Here is a 13141-nt window from a genome sequence, read left to right on the forward strand (position 1 = left end):
TGTAATTATCTAAGATAATATGCTTAGTTTAACATATTTATTTATCTTGACACATTAATGAACTATTTTATCAATGCAATGAGTACTTCATTCAATGCCAGGGCGCTTTCTTGAATACCTTTATACAAGGCGTCTTTTTATACAGTCGTCTGTATGCTTCATGTATATGCGATGGTAACAACGGTCCTTTCTCCAAACGCTCGGATTGAACTTCCTTTGCTGCCTCTATCATTTCCCCAACAAACACCTTTGCAAGGCCACACACGGCAATCACAAAATTTGGATTTACTGCCTGTCCTATGACACTACTTATGTATTTCTTGACTGCAGCCTTTGGAAATCCACTTCCTCGGAATTTTTCATACCTGTGCAGTTGTTCTTCGGTCATCGATCCTGTGATCGACTGGATTCTCCTTGAGTCATCTCTTCTGTAAGTTGAATCGTCGGTCATCATGTTAAGATCATCAGATTCTGATTCTGATTGCGCCTCTCGTACACTTTGATCTCGTTCCATATCATCGTTGCTTTCACTCATACAAGGGCCAAATCACTAGGTAAAAGCAATCCCATGATACTAAGGCTTGGTGCGCAATACACGTCCAAGAGCGTAGTGGAGCTTTTTGAGCATCTGAAGGCAGACGAAGACCTACTGTTGGGCATAGAAGAGCCACTAGAATGTTTAATAGCACAAAGTAATGATCCAGAGTATGTACTAGAAGTGATGCATAAAACAGACACAGAGCTTATTACAGTGTGTATAAAGTCTCTTGACTTTAAGATCGATGCTGATATTACTAATCTTGAGCTTGTAATACTGAAAGCGGTGAGTAATGTGCTTGGATATCAATGCACAATGATGCATGGATTTGTAGTCAAAGATTCAAATGGAATCAAAACAAGGCCAATAATACCGATATTTTTCAGATATACATTAGGCGTTTCTGTTACTGATTACATTACATACGTCAAAGAAGAGGAGACTGAAGTAAATGAAGTTGAACAGGTGAGGTTGATACGTTGTTTCTGTATGGGACCAATTATGACTTGCTTGTTGCGTTCGAGGGCCATGAGATTTACCTGCGATGAGATTGGCACAAGTGTTGTACTAATGCAGCGCGATGGAGTGATATTTATGGCGCCATCAAGCATAAGTGTGGTTAGTATGGTGCATAGTACAGTGTCTTTAGTAAATATGGAAATGTTTCTTAAGCACTTGAGGAAGTTTCCGTTCAGATTAGTTGATTTCTTTGTGAATGCATACTTAGAACCTGATTCAGCAGAGTCCAGTAAAAGATTAAGTGAATGCTTTGCAGAGCTTCAGGACAATCTTACGAAGCTTGAGATGAAATGTATTTGTAGTATTTTGTCGAATGCACCTGTATTTCTTGATTCCAGGGATAAAGTGACTGAAAGAATCGAGAAGTTTTATGCGTATAATGCAAAACCATTCAGAAGAGATGGAGGAAAGTATTTGAGCTTCAAGGAGGAGGAGTTTGTGGATAGACATCCAATAGGATCTTTGAAGAGGTATTTCAAGGATTTGTGATCCCTGTATAGAAAGCGAATGCTAGAAAGCAGTGGAGCTATGGCAATGCGTCAGTTGCATTCAGTAGATGATGTAAATATAGCGATTGGAAGTACAATGTGTAAGCTTGTTGTAATAAGGTTTGGTGATAGAGATGATCCGTTATGTCTTTACACTGATGAACTTCTTTCAAAGGCGTACTTTTCTATCAGGAATTATGCAGATGTGTACACTTGTGAGCGAAGCGATGTTAAAGAGCTTGTTGGAGTGATGGGGCTTAGCTCTGCACTTGGTATCATGTGTTTTTTCAACAAAAGACACGTAAAGATAGATTGTTCAAGTGGAGACAATGACAAGATAGATTTTGCTGTTGGAGACGAGAAGGTATTTGTTGAGTTGTTTACTCTTGCATACAAAGCTGGTGTTAGGAATAAAAGATTTGTTATATCACCTTTCAGCCTTGAAGAGTTAAAAAGTGGATTTTAATAGATTATGATAAAGTATTGATGATGTATTTCATATGCTATATGATATTATTTGCAAGAATACTGAAAAACATTTTGAATAACATGTTTAGTAATAATTTTGATATTAACTTATTGAATAAAGGCAGAGTATAATAAAAGTTCATAGATAACTCTATAGAAGCACTATAGAATACACAAATCCCTTGCAAAATTTTTTTGAAGCCAATGGAGGTTCTGTTCTCAGCATTGTGTTTAGAATATCGATACATCTGTATCTTGGCACTCCAGCGCCTTTTATGATTTCTTCCACCATCATTCCTTCTGTGTTTGAATATAGTAGACTTGCTATTTTTATGGCACTATTAATCACAAGCTTACTGTTTGAAAACTTTGGTGTCATACGAACGATGTACTCGTTCAGACATTCTGTTTTACTTGTATAGGTAGATGGAGTTGACAAAGTAGATTTTTCAAAACATTCGTTTTCTGCATTCTGATGTGCTGTGTGTTCACCTGAGTCGTATGTTTCCTTTATACTCTGAGTATTGCTTATTGATAAAGTGTTGTCTAGTATTGTGTGCTTTCTTTTACATGCATATGCTTTGAATGATATCAGAAGAGCTTCTATTCTGTAGTTAAGCTCTCTTAGAGATACAGTTGATGAAACAACGATGTCCATCTTGCTTTTTATGCTCCTGACTAGCTGTGAAATCTCATCAAGTTTTTGGTTTATCATGCAAGGATGGATTGTGAAATGTTCTTGTAAGAGCCTGTGATTAAAGGCTATGAAGGCAGCCCTTGATGTCTACGGGTGATCTTAGAGCGTGGCTTAAGGCAGCAGCTGAAAATAAGATTACTACAAAGAATACATGGAAGGCAACGCTGATAGATCACTTCACGAATATAGATGAGTTCAAAGAGCGGCATGGAATTAACTTCCAGAAGGCAGGTTGTGCTCTTGATGGATGTGCTAAGGTCTATTCAACACGAGTGGATGATGTATCTGAGAGTGCAATGAGGCTTCTCGAGGGATTTGGAGGAGATGATGCATTAAAGAAGCGTCATTCAAAGAAGCAATCTAAAGTGACGATTGAAAAAAACATAGGGAATCTGAATGTGAAGATTTCAAGGACAAAGTACGGCATTGATCCTAAATCTGTGTATCTTTCATCTCTACCAGAAAATTCGATGATGCTGAGCAATTTGGGTGTTTCTATGGATGGAGTTTTGAGGATGGGATCACATGTAGATGAAAGCAAATATATGATGTTAATAGAGGATATTGGAGTATATGTGAATTTACCACCTGATGGGATGTTGATATCACCAAGTATCACCACTGATAATGATGTCAAAGCAGCTACTTTTGAATCTACTGTAATTGCGATGCCTGACTGTGAAGATTCTGTAGGATTTGATGATCTGCTTGAATTTGAGAATATTCCTGTGATTATTAGCAGCCAGAAACCTGTATTTAACGAGACATCGTTTTCATATTTCAAAGGATGGGCAGGACCAGGATGCTGGAAGGTAAATGCCAGGATGAATGGAAGAAAAGGCAAGAAAGAAGGATGCAATAAGCAGAAGGAAACAGTTTGTGTGGATTTTACAGAACCAGTGGACAGTGATTGGGTTATGGAACCAGGAAACACGTTGTTTGAGCCTGCATGTATAGTTGAACGTAGAGAAAAGCAGCACCTACTACCTCAGGATTACAGCCTGAAAACACGAGATTTATACAAATACATTGTGATGGATGGAATGTTTTGCATGAGTGCAGATGAAGAACTAAGAGCAGTGAATAGATCGTTTGATTGCTCATTTGCACAGAACGTACTAGAAGAGCCGATGGATGAAGCAATTGATGTTAATATGCAAAGTGAGGTAGATATTAAACGACTGATTGAAAAAGAAGGAGGAATAGAACAAAGTAGGTATCCATTTAGAAAAGCAGCAAAAAGAGTTGATATTAAGAAACTCAAGGACAACGTATTTGGATGCATGAAAAGCAAAGGATGCATTGGCCTTGCATCAATATTCAAAGGAGTGTACAGCATGTATAATGATAGTGAGTGCAAGGACATTTCAGTGCACTTGTGTTTTCTATCTCTTCTTCACCTTGCAAATGAAAGGAATGTTTGTCTCAAGAGTGTGAATGATGATGTAGAGGCGTGTATACCTGTCTGATTGTTTAATAAAATTAATATGCAGTGAAATGGTCATTGAATGTTTTATTTACTTGATAACTACTGAACAGATCATGCAATGAATATTTCCTTGCTATTTAGTATCTGTGAAGTCCCATGTTGGAACAAGTTTAAGCATGCGAAGTATCTTTGGTTCTTGTACAAATCCGTATGTAGATTGAGAGTAAATCAAGAATGATGCTATTGCTATAGAGATGAAGAAGGCAGTGAACCTGAACTCCAAGAACTTTGATACATAGCAAATTGAGAGTAATCCAAAAAATAGCGCTGGATAATAGTGATGGAAATAAAGCACTCTCTTTACAAAGAAGAACGGGATGTAGTGTAGAAACCACCCGCAACATGAAAGGAACACAAAAAATCCTTCAGTCTTAAGGAACTTCACAGGCATTCCACTTCTCTTTTTTCCAATCACTCTGCAAAGGAGAATGATCGGAGAGGCAATGATGCAAATACTAGAAGAATACCATGTAAATGGATTCCCAAACATATAGAACTTTTCTTTTGATCCACTCCATGAAGTCATTCTTAGCCCCCTCTTGAGAATAAACCATTCATATGGCCTTGACACGCTTCTTTCTGGCTCAAGGCTGTCGTCCTGTATGAATGATGCATTTGTAACAAACATTGCCTTATTATGCTCTATAAACTTTTTCATGAATGGATATGCAGCTGCTTCACTGTAGATCGGATTTTTGTCTTCATCCAGCTTATCAGACCTACATTCTGCTACATTCCATAATGAAGACTCTTCAGGATTTGGTGTGCATGTTACCTCACCCTGGCCAAATCCCCAAGATGGATACTTTTTGAGCGATGCCTTAAGGTAGCATCCTGTGCTAGTATTAAGCAGTCTGAACTTTGTTGTAAGTGTCTTTAGTCTATTCTCATTCTCCAAGGCGTCCTCAACAACTTCAACTTTGAATAAACATGATTCTAATATCTTTGTGCCTGAAAGAGTTTCTACTCGCTTTCCATTAGAAACCAAAGACATACTTCCAGGAACATCCAAATACATCTTGGTTTCCAGATGCAGCAGAATCACAATATCTCCATCTAAAATGTAGTTTGCATCTGTCAGGTCGTCAGTTACCTTCTGAAATGCCCAGTGATTATTTTCATCTTTATGATGATATGTTGTTACTTGGTTGTTAATACTTCCAGGATATGTATGGTCGTGCGAATGAAGATATCCACCGCCTGCTCTTGCTGACTTAATTGTCACCTGTGTTCCATACAAAGGATACTTCCTGTTATTGCTGATCTCATTTCCTTTAAGAGATGCCTGAAACATCGAACTCATTTGAACTTCATCACTGCTACTATGATTCACTATCTGGAAGTGTATGTAGAACAATAATACATACACACTCAATGGAAGCGCTATTAAAAAAAGCGCTCTTGAGGCAAACATCTTGAAGAACTGTAGCATACGAGCCTTCGATGTGATGTTGCTCCACAGCTGGTATATAGTAAACACACCCACTAAACTCATAGTCAGAAAGCCTATCCACTTCACACTTAATGCACATCCAAGCATCAGCCCTAGCATGAACAAAGAGTATGTGTCTGTGCCAAACCTTGACCTGAAGTACAGTCTTGTCATGAAGTACGATACTGCTGTTGTGAATGTAAGCAGATATGAGTCCAGAAGAATCAATCTTCCAATTGATGTGAATCCATTCTCAAACACAAACATTAGAGACAGAGCTAGCCTACGTCTATATGAAAACCCAATCTCCTTAAGGATCAAATATCCAAACAAAGGTGTAAATGATGCTATAAATGCATGGAATCTCCTCATTCCTGAATAGTCAAATGTCTTCGGATATGCCTCTCCAGACTTGAATTCAAAGTCCAGTGGCTGACTGAAAATGTATCCTCCAAGAGATATCAGCATCTTGCCGAGTGGAGGATGCACATCAAAATAGAACTTCCTAGAAAGGTATTTTGCAGAAAACTTTCCAAAGTGCGCTTCATCCCATACCACAAAGTTTCCACTCTCCACCTTGTATGTTTTGATAATCATACTCAGAGAAAACATCAGGAGGCACGTTACCGTCTCAAGATACTTCGATTTTTTCATCTTGTTTTGCTATTCACGATACTTTATGCACATCTGAAACAGTTTATTTATATAAACACTACCTGATAATGTGCATATATTTTCAATCATGCACATCTAAGGATGCATAAAACCAATCAATACTATTGGAAATGGCATCTCTTACTCCTCTTTCGTTCATAGTGCTCAGTGATCTATTTTCCAACATACTTCTGTCGAAATCCGCTACATTTGTACATGCCACAAATGCATTGTACAGATCCACCTCTGGATACAGTGCATGGTATATCATACACTTCATATCGCATCCGTACTTATTCACCTTGTTCATCATACCTGATGCTGCCTTTATCAACATCTTATTGTATTCTTCTTCAAACATACTTATACAGTCTCTAGTGCCTCCCTTGATGCAAAAGTCATGATGCACCTTAAGAATAAAGCACATTCCATTAAGTTTATCGCTTTCGTTGCGAATCATATCACATAAAGTATCCTTTATTTGTATCTTTCTTTCCACACCATCTACCTTTCCAAATAATTTTGTAATTCTTTGCTTCAACCTTGCACTTGGTGGCATCTCAACTGCTTCTCCAATCACCTTACACAGTTTAATATATCCATGCACATCACTAACGGCCGTTTCTCTTAGCACTTCCTTGCTTCTATTCATAATTTTACCAATTATCTCTTGCTTTTTGTTTCCACAGACCTTCGGCCTGTACTCTCCTCTTGTCATAAAAGACACATATAACTTCAAATTCGTCTTTGTACTACCTTTGCTTCTCAAAAGTATCTTTGGATCCTCCATCACTCGCTCCACATACGACCTGTGCCTTCTATCATCATCAGGATGTAAGCATATATGATCCTCATCCGTCACTTCAATCGCCACCACACTCATTCTTTGCATGCATCCCACGACCATGTCTCCATTGAATAGACACACTGAAACCTTCCTATAGAAAAAAAATCCATAATCAACAATCATTCCAGGGGCTTCCAGTCACACTTATCTTGCCTATCGAAATAGATACGAAAATATATAATCGGTGCTGTAACTCTTCTCTGCAGGATTATATCCATCATATGTCCTTGACACAAAGCAGTGCGTGTAATCCTCTGCATCTGTGATTCTTCCTCCCCCGTTCTCAATCACTCTGGCATATCCTTCTCTCTTTTGTTCTTCACACAGAAGCTTCACAACCCAGCGATGGAATGCAGGTTTTCCTGTTATCTTTACCCTTTCCCTCCATTTGCATATCGATAGCACAATCTTTCTGTCTTTCTCTGCAATACATCCATCATCCTTCCATTCATGCTCTGAAAAATCAAAATCATGCGAGCCATCAAAGCAATCTATAACACTCGGCTTCAGAATCCACTTTCCATTGCTTATGCATGAAAGTAGCTTTTCAGATGTACTCACCACTCCCATAATCAAGTGCGTACATCCATCATATCTATCAGTATCCTTGAAGCCAACTCCTAGCTCATCAAGCTTCTCAATAGCCTTGTTCTTCAGAAACAGAGATAACCCTGTGAATTGGAATAGCATCTTGCATTCATGCGTTGTAACTTTCATTCTATCCCTGCTCAAAGCATACATAGAGCCTGATGACATCCCAACACAATACTTCTCTTCTCTGACGTGCCTCATCAATCCAAGACACTGATTGACCCATTCAGATAAAACAACCTTGTATGGACGTCTTCTACCATCTTGAGCTTCATCTTTATTATCAACTATCATATGTGTGCAGCTTGCATCGGGCTTGTCTCTTACTATGGCACCCAATGCCTTCAGCTTGTTGATAATTTCTGCTACATTGCCTCCATCCTTGCATCCTGCATTTATACAACACACCGCATTGCTCAGCACTGGCTTCTTGTTTATGGGATACATCTTGTATGCTCCTGCAAAAAGCTCCGCTCTTGATTCAATGCAATCAAACACATATTGATAATGATAAACCTTGTGTCCATGCTTCTCAAAACCTTCATATGCAAATGCCAAGATATAATCAACGTCTTTGTCAATCTCAGATACCCTGGTTCCACCATTAGATACAATCATCTTCCGCAGCTGATTGAAAAGCACCCTGGGCAATCTAGCATCCAGGAAAAACACCTTTTCGTCAAAAACCAGCCCTTCAGCCATTGCAACTGCTTCAAAGTAAGGATCTCTCTTGTATATCCCATACTCCCCTTTGAATGCATCGCTAGGATTGACTATTGGAATCTCGTATCTCTTGCTAAACTCAACCTTACTATCATCATCAGCTGAAGCAATTAGAAAGTCAGTTGATATCATCAAATTCTGTGTGAATATGCCACCAAGCAGCAGATGATAGTTCACAACTGAGTCGCTGAGTAAACCAGATGTTGAGAAGGTGGCACCCTCAAAAGGCTGCATCTCATACCTTCTGATTGCTCCATCAACATCATATAACCATCTCACATCAACTATCTTCATACTCCAACCCAATGCCTGGACATACTTATCAGTCATTGTTGCCTTGTATGTAGCCAAATAGTTCACCTTTTCAGATAGCACATCTTCGAGAATAACGTGCTTTGGAAGCTGACTGCGTATCAACTCCTTCTCACATGCAGATACTCCTGTTGTGCACACATACACATCTGGCCTACACATAAATGTGCTCTCAATCTCAAAATTCATCCCTCCAAGGATACATCCAAATCATATACAATCAAAAAAGAATTTTATTTCTTTTCCACTCCACACACATGCTCAACTAGCACAGACACAATCCTTTCTCGGTCCCTTATATTATTCAATGCCCTGATTCGGTCTTCTAGCTCTGTACCAAGCTTCTCCTCAACCAGCTTCATGTACTCGCGTACTTCATTCTCCAACACATGCAGTTTCTGCTCGTTTTCTTTCTTAAGTCCCTCAAGCATGATCTTTGCATCCGCTCTTGCCTGTGCCTTCGTATCCTCTAGCTCTTTGCGTGCAGTCTCCAATCTCTCCTTTGCATCATTTTCGCATTGAACAAGCCTTTTAATACTTTCAACAGACATACCCTTATATGTGTTGAGCGCGTTGCCAGCTTTTTATAAACCCTGGTGTTCAAACTCAACACACATAAACAGTATGTTTGCCTTAATGCACGCATACACATTTTCATATAATGTTTATTTTATAATACCTAAGATATCTGCTCACATCAATTGCATGCATCACCCGATCGATTACTCGCAGTGAATATCTTGGAATCCATCTTTCTTAATGACATGCATCGATCATGCTTCATAATATACAAACCGATCTTTCTAGTGACCGAGTTCCTTGAGCAAACAACTTCTACAGTGCTATTGCTTCTAAGCTTGAGCTTTTTATCATGCGCATCTTTCATGGCTGGCGTAAGAAATACATCAGCATCTGAAAATGCCTGGAGCTCCATGTGTTTTGCTCGGAAGCACCTTATAAGACTCTTGAATGTCACATCGCGCGAGTAAGAAAGAACATACCACTTCAAAGAGCATGTTGGACATCCTTCTCTACTTACACACCTTTCCATCCTTCTAATAATGTTACTGTTATTGACTAAGTAATAATTACATTTACTATTTGCACATAAAATCATCAAAGACGCAATTATTGAATTAGCCGTGCTTATTGATGGGATGATACTTCCTGCCACAGTAACTGCATTATCAAAGGACATCGGTTCAATTCCTGCAATTTTTGCACGAATAAATGCAACATTATACACCAGCTCAAGAACAGATTTATCATCCTTATTGAATTCTGGAATACCAATTGCATTAATTGTCTTCATAATATCTCTTACTTTGTACGCATACTCCTCACTACTTCTAAAAAGATCAAGATCCAGAGCATCATGCGTGCATTCACAATTTTCCACCATACTCTTCAGGTTTGTATAGTAATATTGTTCAGGATCCCCGTGCACTTCAATCTTCATTGCAAGAAAGACGTGTTTTGCCCACACTATACAATGCTCAAAGCAACTTGGTCTAGAGCGAATAGTGCACACTGCATGCTCCTTGGTTACTCCTCTTGGAATGCAATCAAAACATTCATATCTACTACCATTGACTATATCATTCCCAAAGTAGTATGCCTGACCCTTGAATCCCCCACTTCCTGCATCAATCATGCATGCACTTGAAAAAACACATCTCTGGTTCACATAAACACGTGCTGCAACATTATCCAAACAGCAGTAGACCATGTCAAACTCTGCAAAAAAACATGCATCAAACTCCTCAATTCTTGCACATATTGGCTGCACAGTGCATTCACTTGTGCACATCCGTGCAAATATGCTTGCTGCAACCACCGCCTTGCTCTTGCCAACATCATTGTGTGTGAAGAAGAACTGTCTATTCAAATTCGATAGCTCAATTATGTCACAGTCAATCATTGTCACACTTCTAATATTTTCTCTTGAAAGTAGCTTTAACAATTCGCATCCTATTCCTCCACATCCAACAACCAAAACCTTATCCTTATTCATCATTCTAATCTTGGGACCGTTTAAAAAGCATTTGCATCGTTCAGATTGCTCTAGAAACACTTACATTAATAAATTTATTGTCTTTTATGCAGGCACTGCAGTAGATCTTACTCAGCTATGCAAATGAATGCTGATACATCAATCACGCTTATCGTCAGAAACATAGAATATGCTGATCGCACCTTGTTCAGAACTTAGTCTAAGCTTGTAAACGCCTTTTTCAAGCCTTGGATACTCCATTGTTGTTTCAGAAGGCGCCTTTACTGCAAATACAAGACTGTCACTCAATGAAGAAAGTCCTTGAAGGTCTGCGTATGTAACATATGCATTTGCAAGATTTTTTTCAGATTCAGAAAGCAAAGAGATTTCTTCATTCAGATCATTCAGGATATCATCCAGATCCTTTTCATTAGATGCATTCTTATTGCTCTTATTGTTTCTTCCACTGTTTTCTTCTTCATCCTCACTGATATACTTGTTGATGTTTCCGCCGATCCACTTCGCACTGCTCACCGACCACTTGCTCAGCAGTCCAAGTCCTTCCAGCACATTTGTAATGTCATATATGCGCCTCTTACCTACATTCAGATCTATAGATGCCTGGTGGATGTTTACATTACGATCTGGTGATGCATCAACAAGCTTCAGGAATCTCTTTGTAAGGTTGTACAGAGAGTTTTCTGATCTTGCTGAAGACAGAATATCCGATATCTGCTTCCTTGTCATGGGGAGTGAAGTGTGGGTTTTACGGCATATTTGCATTAACGAGGCCATGTATCATGCATAGCCATGCAATAGCATGATTCTGCAAACCCCATAATGACTAAGCAAAAGTTTGGTTTGACAGTCAGGAAGGAGCAGGACTTTTCAGAGTGGTATGTCCAGGTAATAACAAAGGGAGAGATGCTTGACTACTACGAAATAAAAGGATGTTATGTGATGCGCCCAACAAGCCAATTTATCTGGAAATGCATCCAAAGATGGTTTACTGAAAAGATTGAGTGCCTTGGTGTTCAGGAATGCTATTTTCCAATGCTTATTCCAAAGTCAATGCTTGAGAAGGAAAAGGATCATATAAAAAACTTTTCACCTGAGGTTGCATGGATAACAAAGTGTGGAGACGAAGTACTGGAGGACCCTGTTGCAATTCGTCCTACGTCTGAGACTATCATGTATCCATCATTTTCGAAGTGGATCAAGAGCCACAGAGACCTGCCGCTCAAGGTGAACCAATGGTGCAGTGTATTGCGATGGGAGTTACATGGAACACTCCCATTCATAAGGGGAAAGGAATTTCTGTGGCAAGAGGGACATACTGTATTTCTGAGTAAAGAGGAGTCTGATGAGGAGGTTGGAACGATCTTGGACCTGTACTCCAGAATATACTCAGAGCTCCTTGCAGTACCTGTGATAAAAGGAAGGAAGTCTGAGAATGAGAAGTTTGGTGGTGCAGCATACACAACGTCAATTGAAGCATTTATACCAGGATCTGGACGTGGCGTTCAGGCTGCAACATCGCACTCTCTAGGCCAGAACTTTTCGAAGATGTTTAACATCAAGGTTGATGCAGATGATGGTCAAGGCGATGGGCATGTATATGTGTACCAAAACTCATGGGGAATAACAACACGATCGATTGGAATATCAGTGATGATACATTCGGATGATATAGGTCTTGTTCTTCCACCAAGGGTTGCAATGATACAAGTTGTGATTGTGCCATGTGGAATAACAGCATCTACACCTGAATCAGATGGAAAGATGCTTGATGAGTATGTTGAAAAGTTGCACAGTCAACTGAAGGATGCAGGTATTCGAGTACATGTTGATAGCAGAAGCAATATAACTGTTGGATTCAAGTTTAACCACTGGGAAATACGAGGAGTGCCATTGAGGCTGGAAGTTGGCCCAAAAGACATGCAGAAGAATGAGGTATGTGTTGTAAGAAGAGATACTCGTAATAAGAAGCAAGTGAGTGCACACAGAATATCTGAAGTAGTGGCTGATGAAATTGAGATCATGCATTCAGAAATGCTTGCAAAAGCCACTGCAGAGCGAGACAGTAGGATTTCACAGGTGTACAATTTTGATGAGTTCTTGAGTGCTCTTGACAGCAAGAATATTGTAGTGGCGCCCTGGTGCTGTGATGGAGATTGTGAAATGGAGATCAAATCGAAGAGCACTAAAGTCGATAGTAATGGGAATGTGGTAGCAACTGGAGCAAAGACACTGTGTATTCCATATGAAGCAGAAGCATGTGATGGGATGAAATGTGTATATTGCAATAAGCAAGCCATGAAGCGTACCTTGTTTGGAAGAAGCTATTGATTCAGGCAAATTATTGTCATCAAGGGAGATATTACAATTAA

At 39.3% G+C, this 13141-nt stretch overlaps 12 protein-coding genes across 12 annotated transcripts; 4 read left to right on the forward strand and 8 right to left on the reverse strand.

Annotated features, from left to right (window-relative positions):
- Nucleotides 1-91: 91 nt before the first annotated feature.
- M896_021210 (transcription initiation factor TFIID) lies at nucleotides 92-535 on the reverse strand (the record flags this gene model as incomplete). Its single annotated transcript, XM_014708839.1, has 1 exon — nucleotides 92-535. The coding sequence occupies one exon, from the start codon at nucleotides 533-535 to the stop codon at nucleotides 92-94; it is 444 nt and encodes a 147-aa protein (XP_014564325.1).
- Nucleotides 536-568: 33 nt separating this feature from the next.
- On the forward strand, nucleotides 569-1546 carry M896_021220 (uncharacterized protein; the record flags this gene model as incomplete). The annotated part of the gene is made up of 1 exon (XM_014708840.1): nucleotides 569-1546. The coding sequence occupies one exon, from the start codon at nucleotides 569-571 to the stop codon at nucleotides 1544-1546; it is 978 nt and encodes a 325-aa protein (XP_014564326.1).
- A 39-nt stretch (nucleotides 1547-1585) lies between these two features.
- Nucleotides 1586-2011, forward strand: M896_021230 (mitosis protein Dim1; the record flags this gene model as incomplete). Its single annotated transcript, XM_014708841.1, has 1 exon — nucleotides 1586-2011. One exon carries the CDS (start codon nucleotides 1586-1588, stop codon nucleotides 2009-2011), a length of 426 nt encoding a protein of 141 aa, XP_014564327.1.
- A 153-nt stretch (nucleotides 2012-2164) lies between these two features.
- On the reverse strand, nucleotides 2165-2728 carry M896_021240 (uncharacterized protein; the record flags this gene model as incomplete). Its single annotated transcript, XM_014708842.1, has 1 exon — nucleotides 2165-2728. The coding sequence occupies one exon, from the start codon at nucleotides 2726-2728 to the stop codon at nucleotides 2165-2167; it is 564 nt and encodes a 187-aa protein (XP_014564328.1).
- Nucleotides 2729-2793: 65 nt separating this feature from the next.
- M896_021250 (uncharacterized protein) lies at nucleotides 2794-4179 on the forward strand (the record flags this gene model as incomplete). Its single annotated transcript, XM_014708843.1, has 1 exon — nucleotides 2794-4179. One exon carries the CDS (start codon nucleotides 2794-2796, stop codon nucleotides 4177-4179), a length of 1386 nt encoding a protein of 461 aa, XP_014564329.1.
- A 93-nt stretch (nucleotides 4180-4272) lies between these two features.
- On the reverse strand, nucleotides 4273-6285 carry M896_021260 (dolichyl-phosphate-mannose-protein; the record flags this gene model as incomplete). Its single annotated transcript, XM_014708844.1, has 1 exon — nucleotides 4273-6285. The coding sequence occupies one exon, from the start codon at nucleotides 6283-6285 to the stop codon at nucleotides 4273-4275; it is 2013 nt and encodes a 670-aa protein (XP_014564330.1).
- An 82-nt stretch (nucleotides 6286-6367) lies between these two features.
- M896_021270 (uncharacterized protein) lies at nucleotides 6368-7255 on the reverse strand (the record flags this gene model as incomplete). The annotated part of the gene is made up of 1 exon (XM_014708845.1): nucleotides 6368-7255. One exon carries the CDS (start codon nucleotides 7253-7255, stop codon nucleotides 6368-6370), a length of 888 nt encoding a protein of 295 aa, XP_014564331.1.
- A 30-nt stretch (nucleotides 7256-7285) lies between these two features.
- M896_021280 (uncharacterized protein) lies at nucleotides 7286-8947 on the reverse strand (the record flags this gene model as incomplete). Its single annotated transcript, XM_014708846.1, has 1 exon — nucleotides 7286-8947. The coding sequence occupies one exon, from the start codon at nucleotides 8945-8947 to the stop codon at nucleotides 7286-7288; it is 1662 nt and encodes a 553-aa protein (XP_014564332.1).
- A 44-nt stretch (nucleotides 8948-8991) lies between these two features.
- On the reverse strand, nucleotides 8992-9309 carry M896_021290 (uncharacterized protein; the record flags this gene model as incomplete). The annotated part of the gene is made up of 1 exon (XM_014708847.1): nucleotides 8992-9309. One exon carries the CDS (start codon nucleotides 9307-9309, stop codon nucleotides 8992-8994), a length of 318 nt encoding a protein of 105 aa, XP_014564333.1.
- A 146-nt stretch (nucleotides 9310-9455) lies between these two features.
- Nucleotides 9456-10772, reverse strand: M896_021300 (uncharacterized protein; the record flags this gene model as incomplete). The annotated part of the gene is made up of 1 exon (XM_014708848.1): nucleotides 9456-10772. The coding sequence occupies one exon, from the start codon at nucleotides 10770-10772 to the stop codon at nucleotides 9456-9458; it is 1317 nt and encodes a 438-aa protein (XP_014564334.1).
- Nucleotides 10773-10910: 138 nt separating this feature from the next.
- M896_021310 (transcription factor E2F) lies at nucleotides 10911-11498 on the reverse strand (the record flags this gene model as incomplete). Its single annotated transcript, XM_014708849.1, has 1 exon — nucleotides 10911-11498. One exon carries the CDS (start codon nucleotides 11496-11498, stop codon nucleotides 10911-10913), a length of 588 nt encoding a protein of 195 aa, XP_014564335.1.
- Nucleotides 11499-11591: 93 nt separating this feature from the next.
- M896_021320 (prolyl-tRNA synthetase) lies at nucleotides 11592-13100 on the forward strand (the record flags this gene model as incomplete). The annotated part of the gene is made up of 1 exon (XM_014708850.1): nucleotides 11592-13100. The coding sequence occupies one exon, from the start codon at nucleotides 11592-11594 to the stop codon at nucleotides 13098-13100; it is 1509 nt and encodes a 502-aa protein (XP_014564336.1).
- Nucleotides 13101-13141: the final 41 nt, after the last annotated feature.

The sequence above is a fragment of the Ordospora colligata genome, assembly GCF_000803265.1.
Source record: "Ordospora colligata OC4 chromosome Unknown contig_02, whole genome shotgun sequence".
In the NCBI taxonomy this organism is placed as follows: domain Eukaryota; kingdom Fungi; phylum Microsporidia; family Ordosporidae; genus Ordospora; species Ordospora colligata.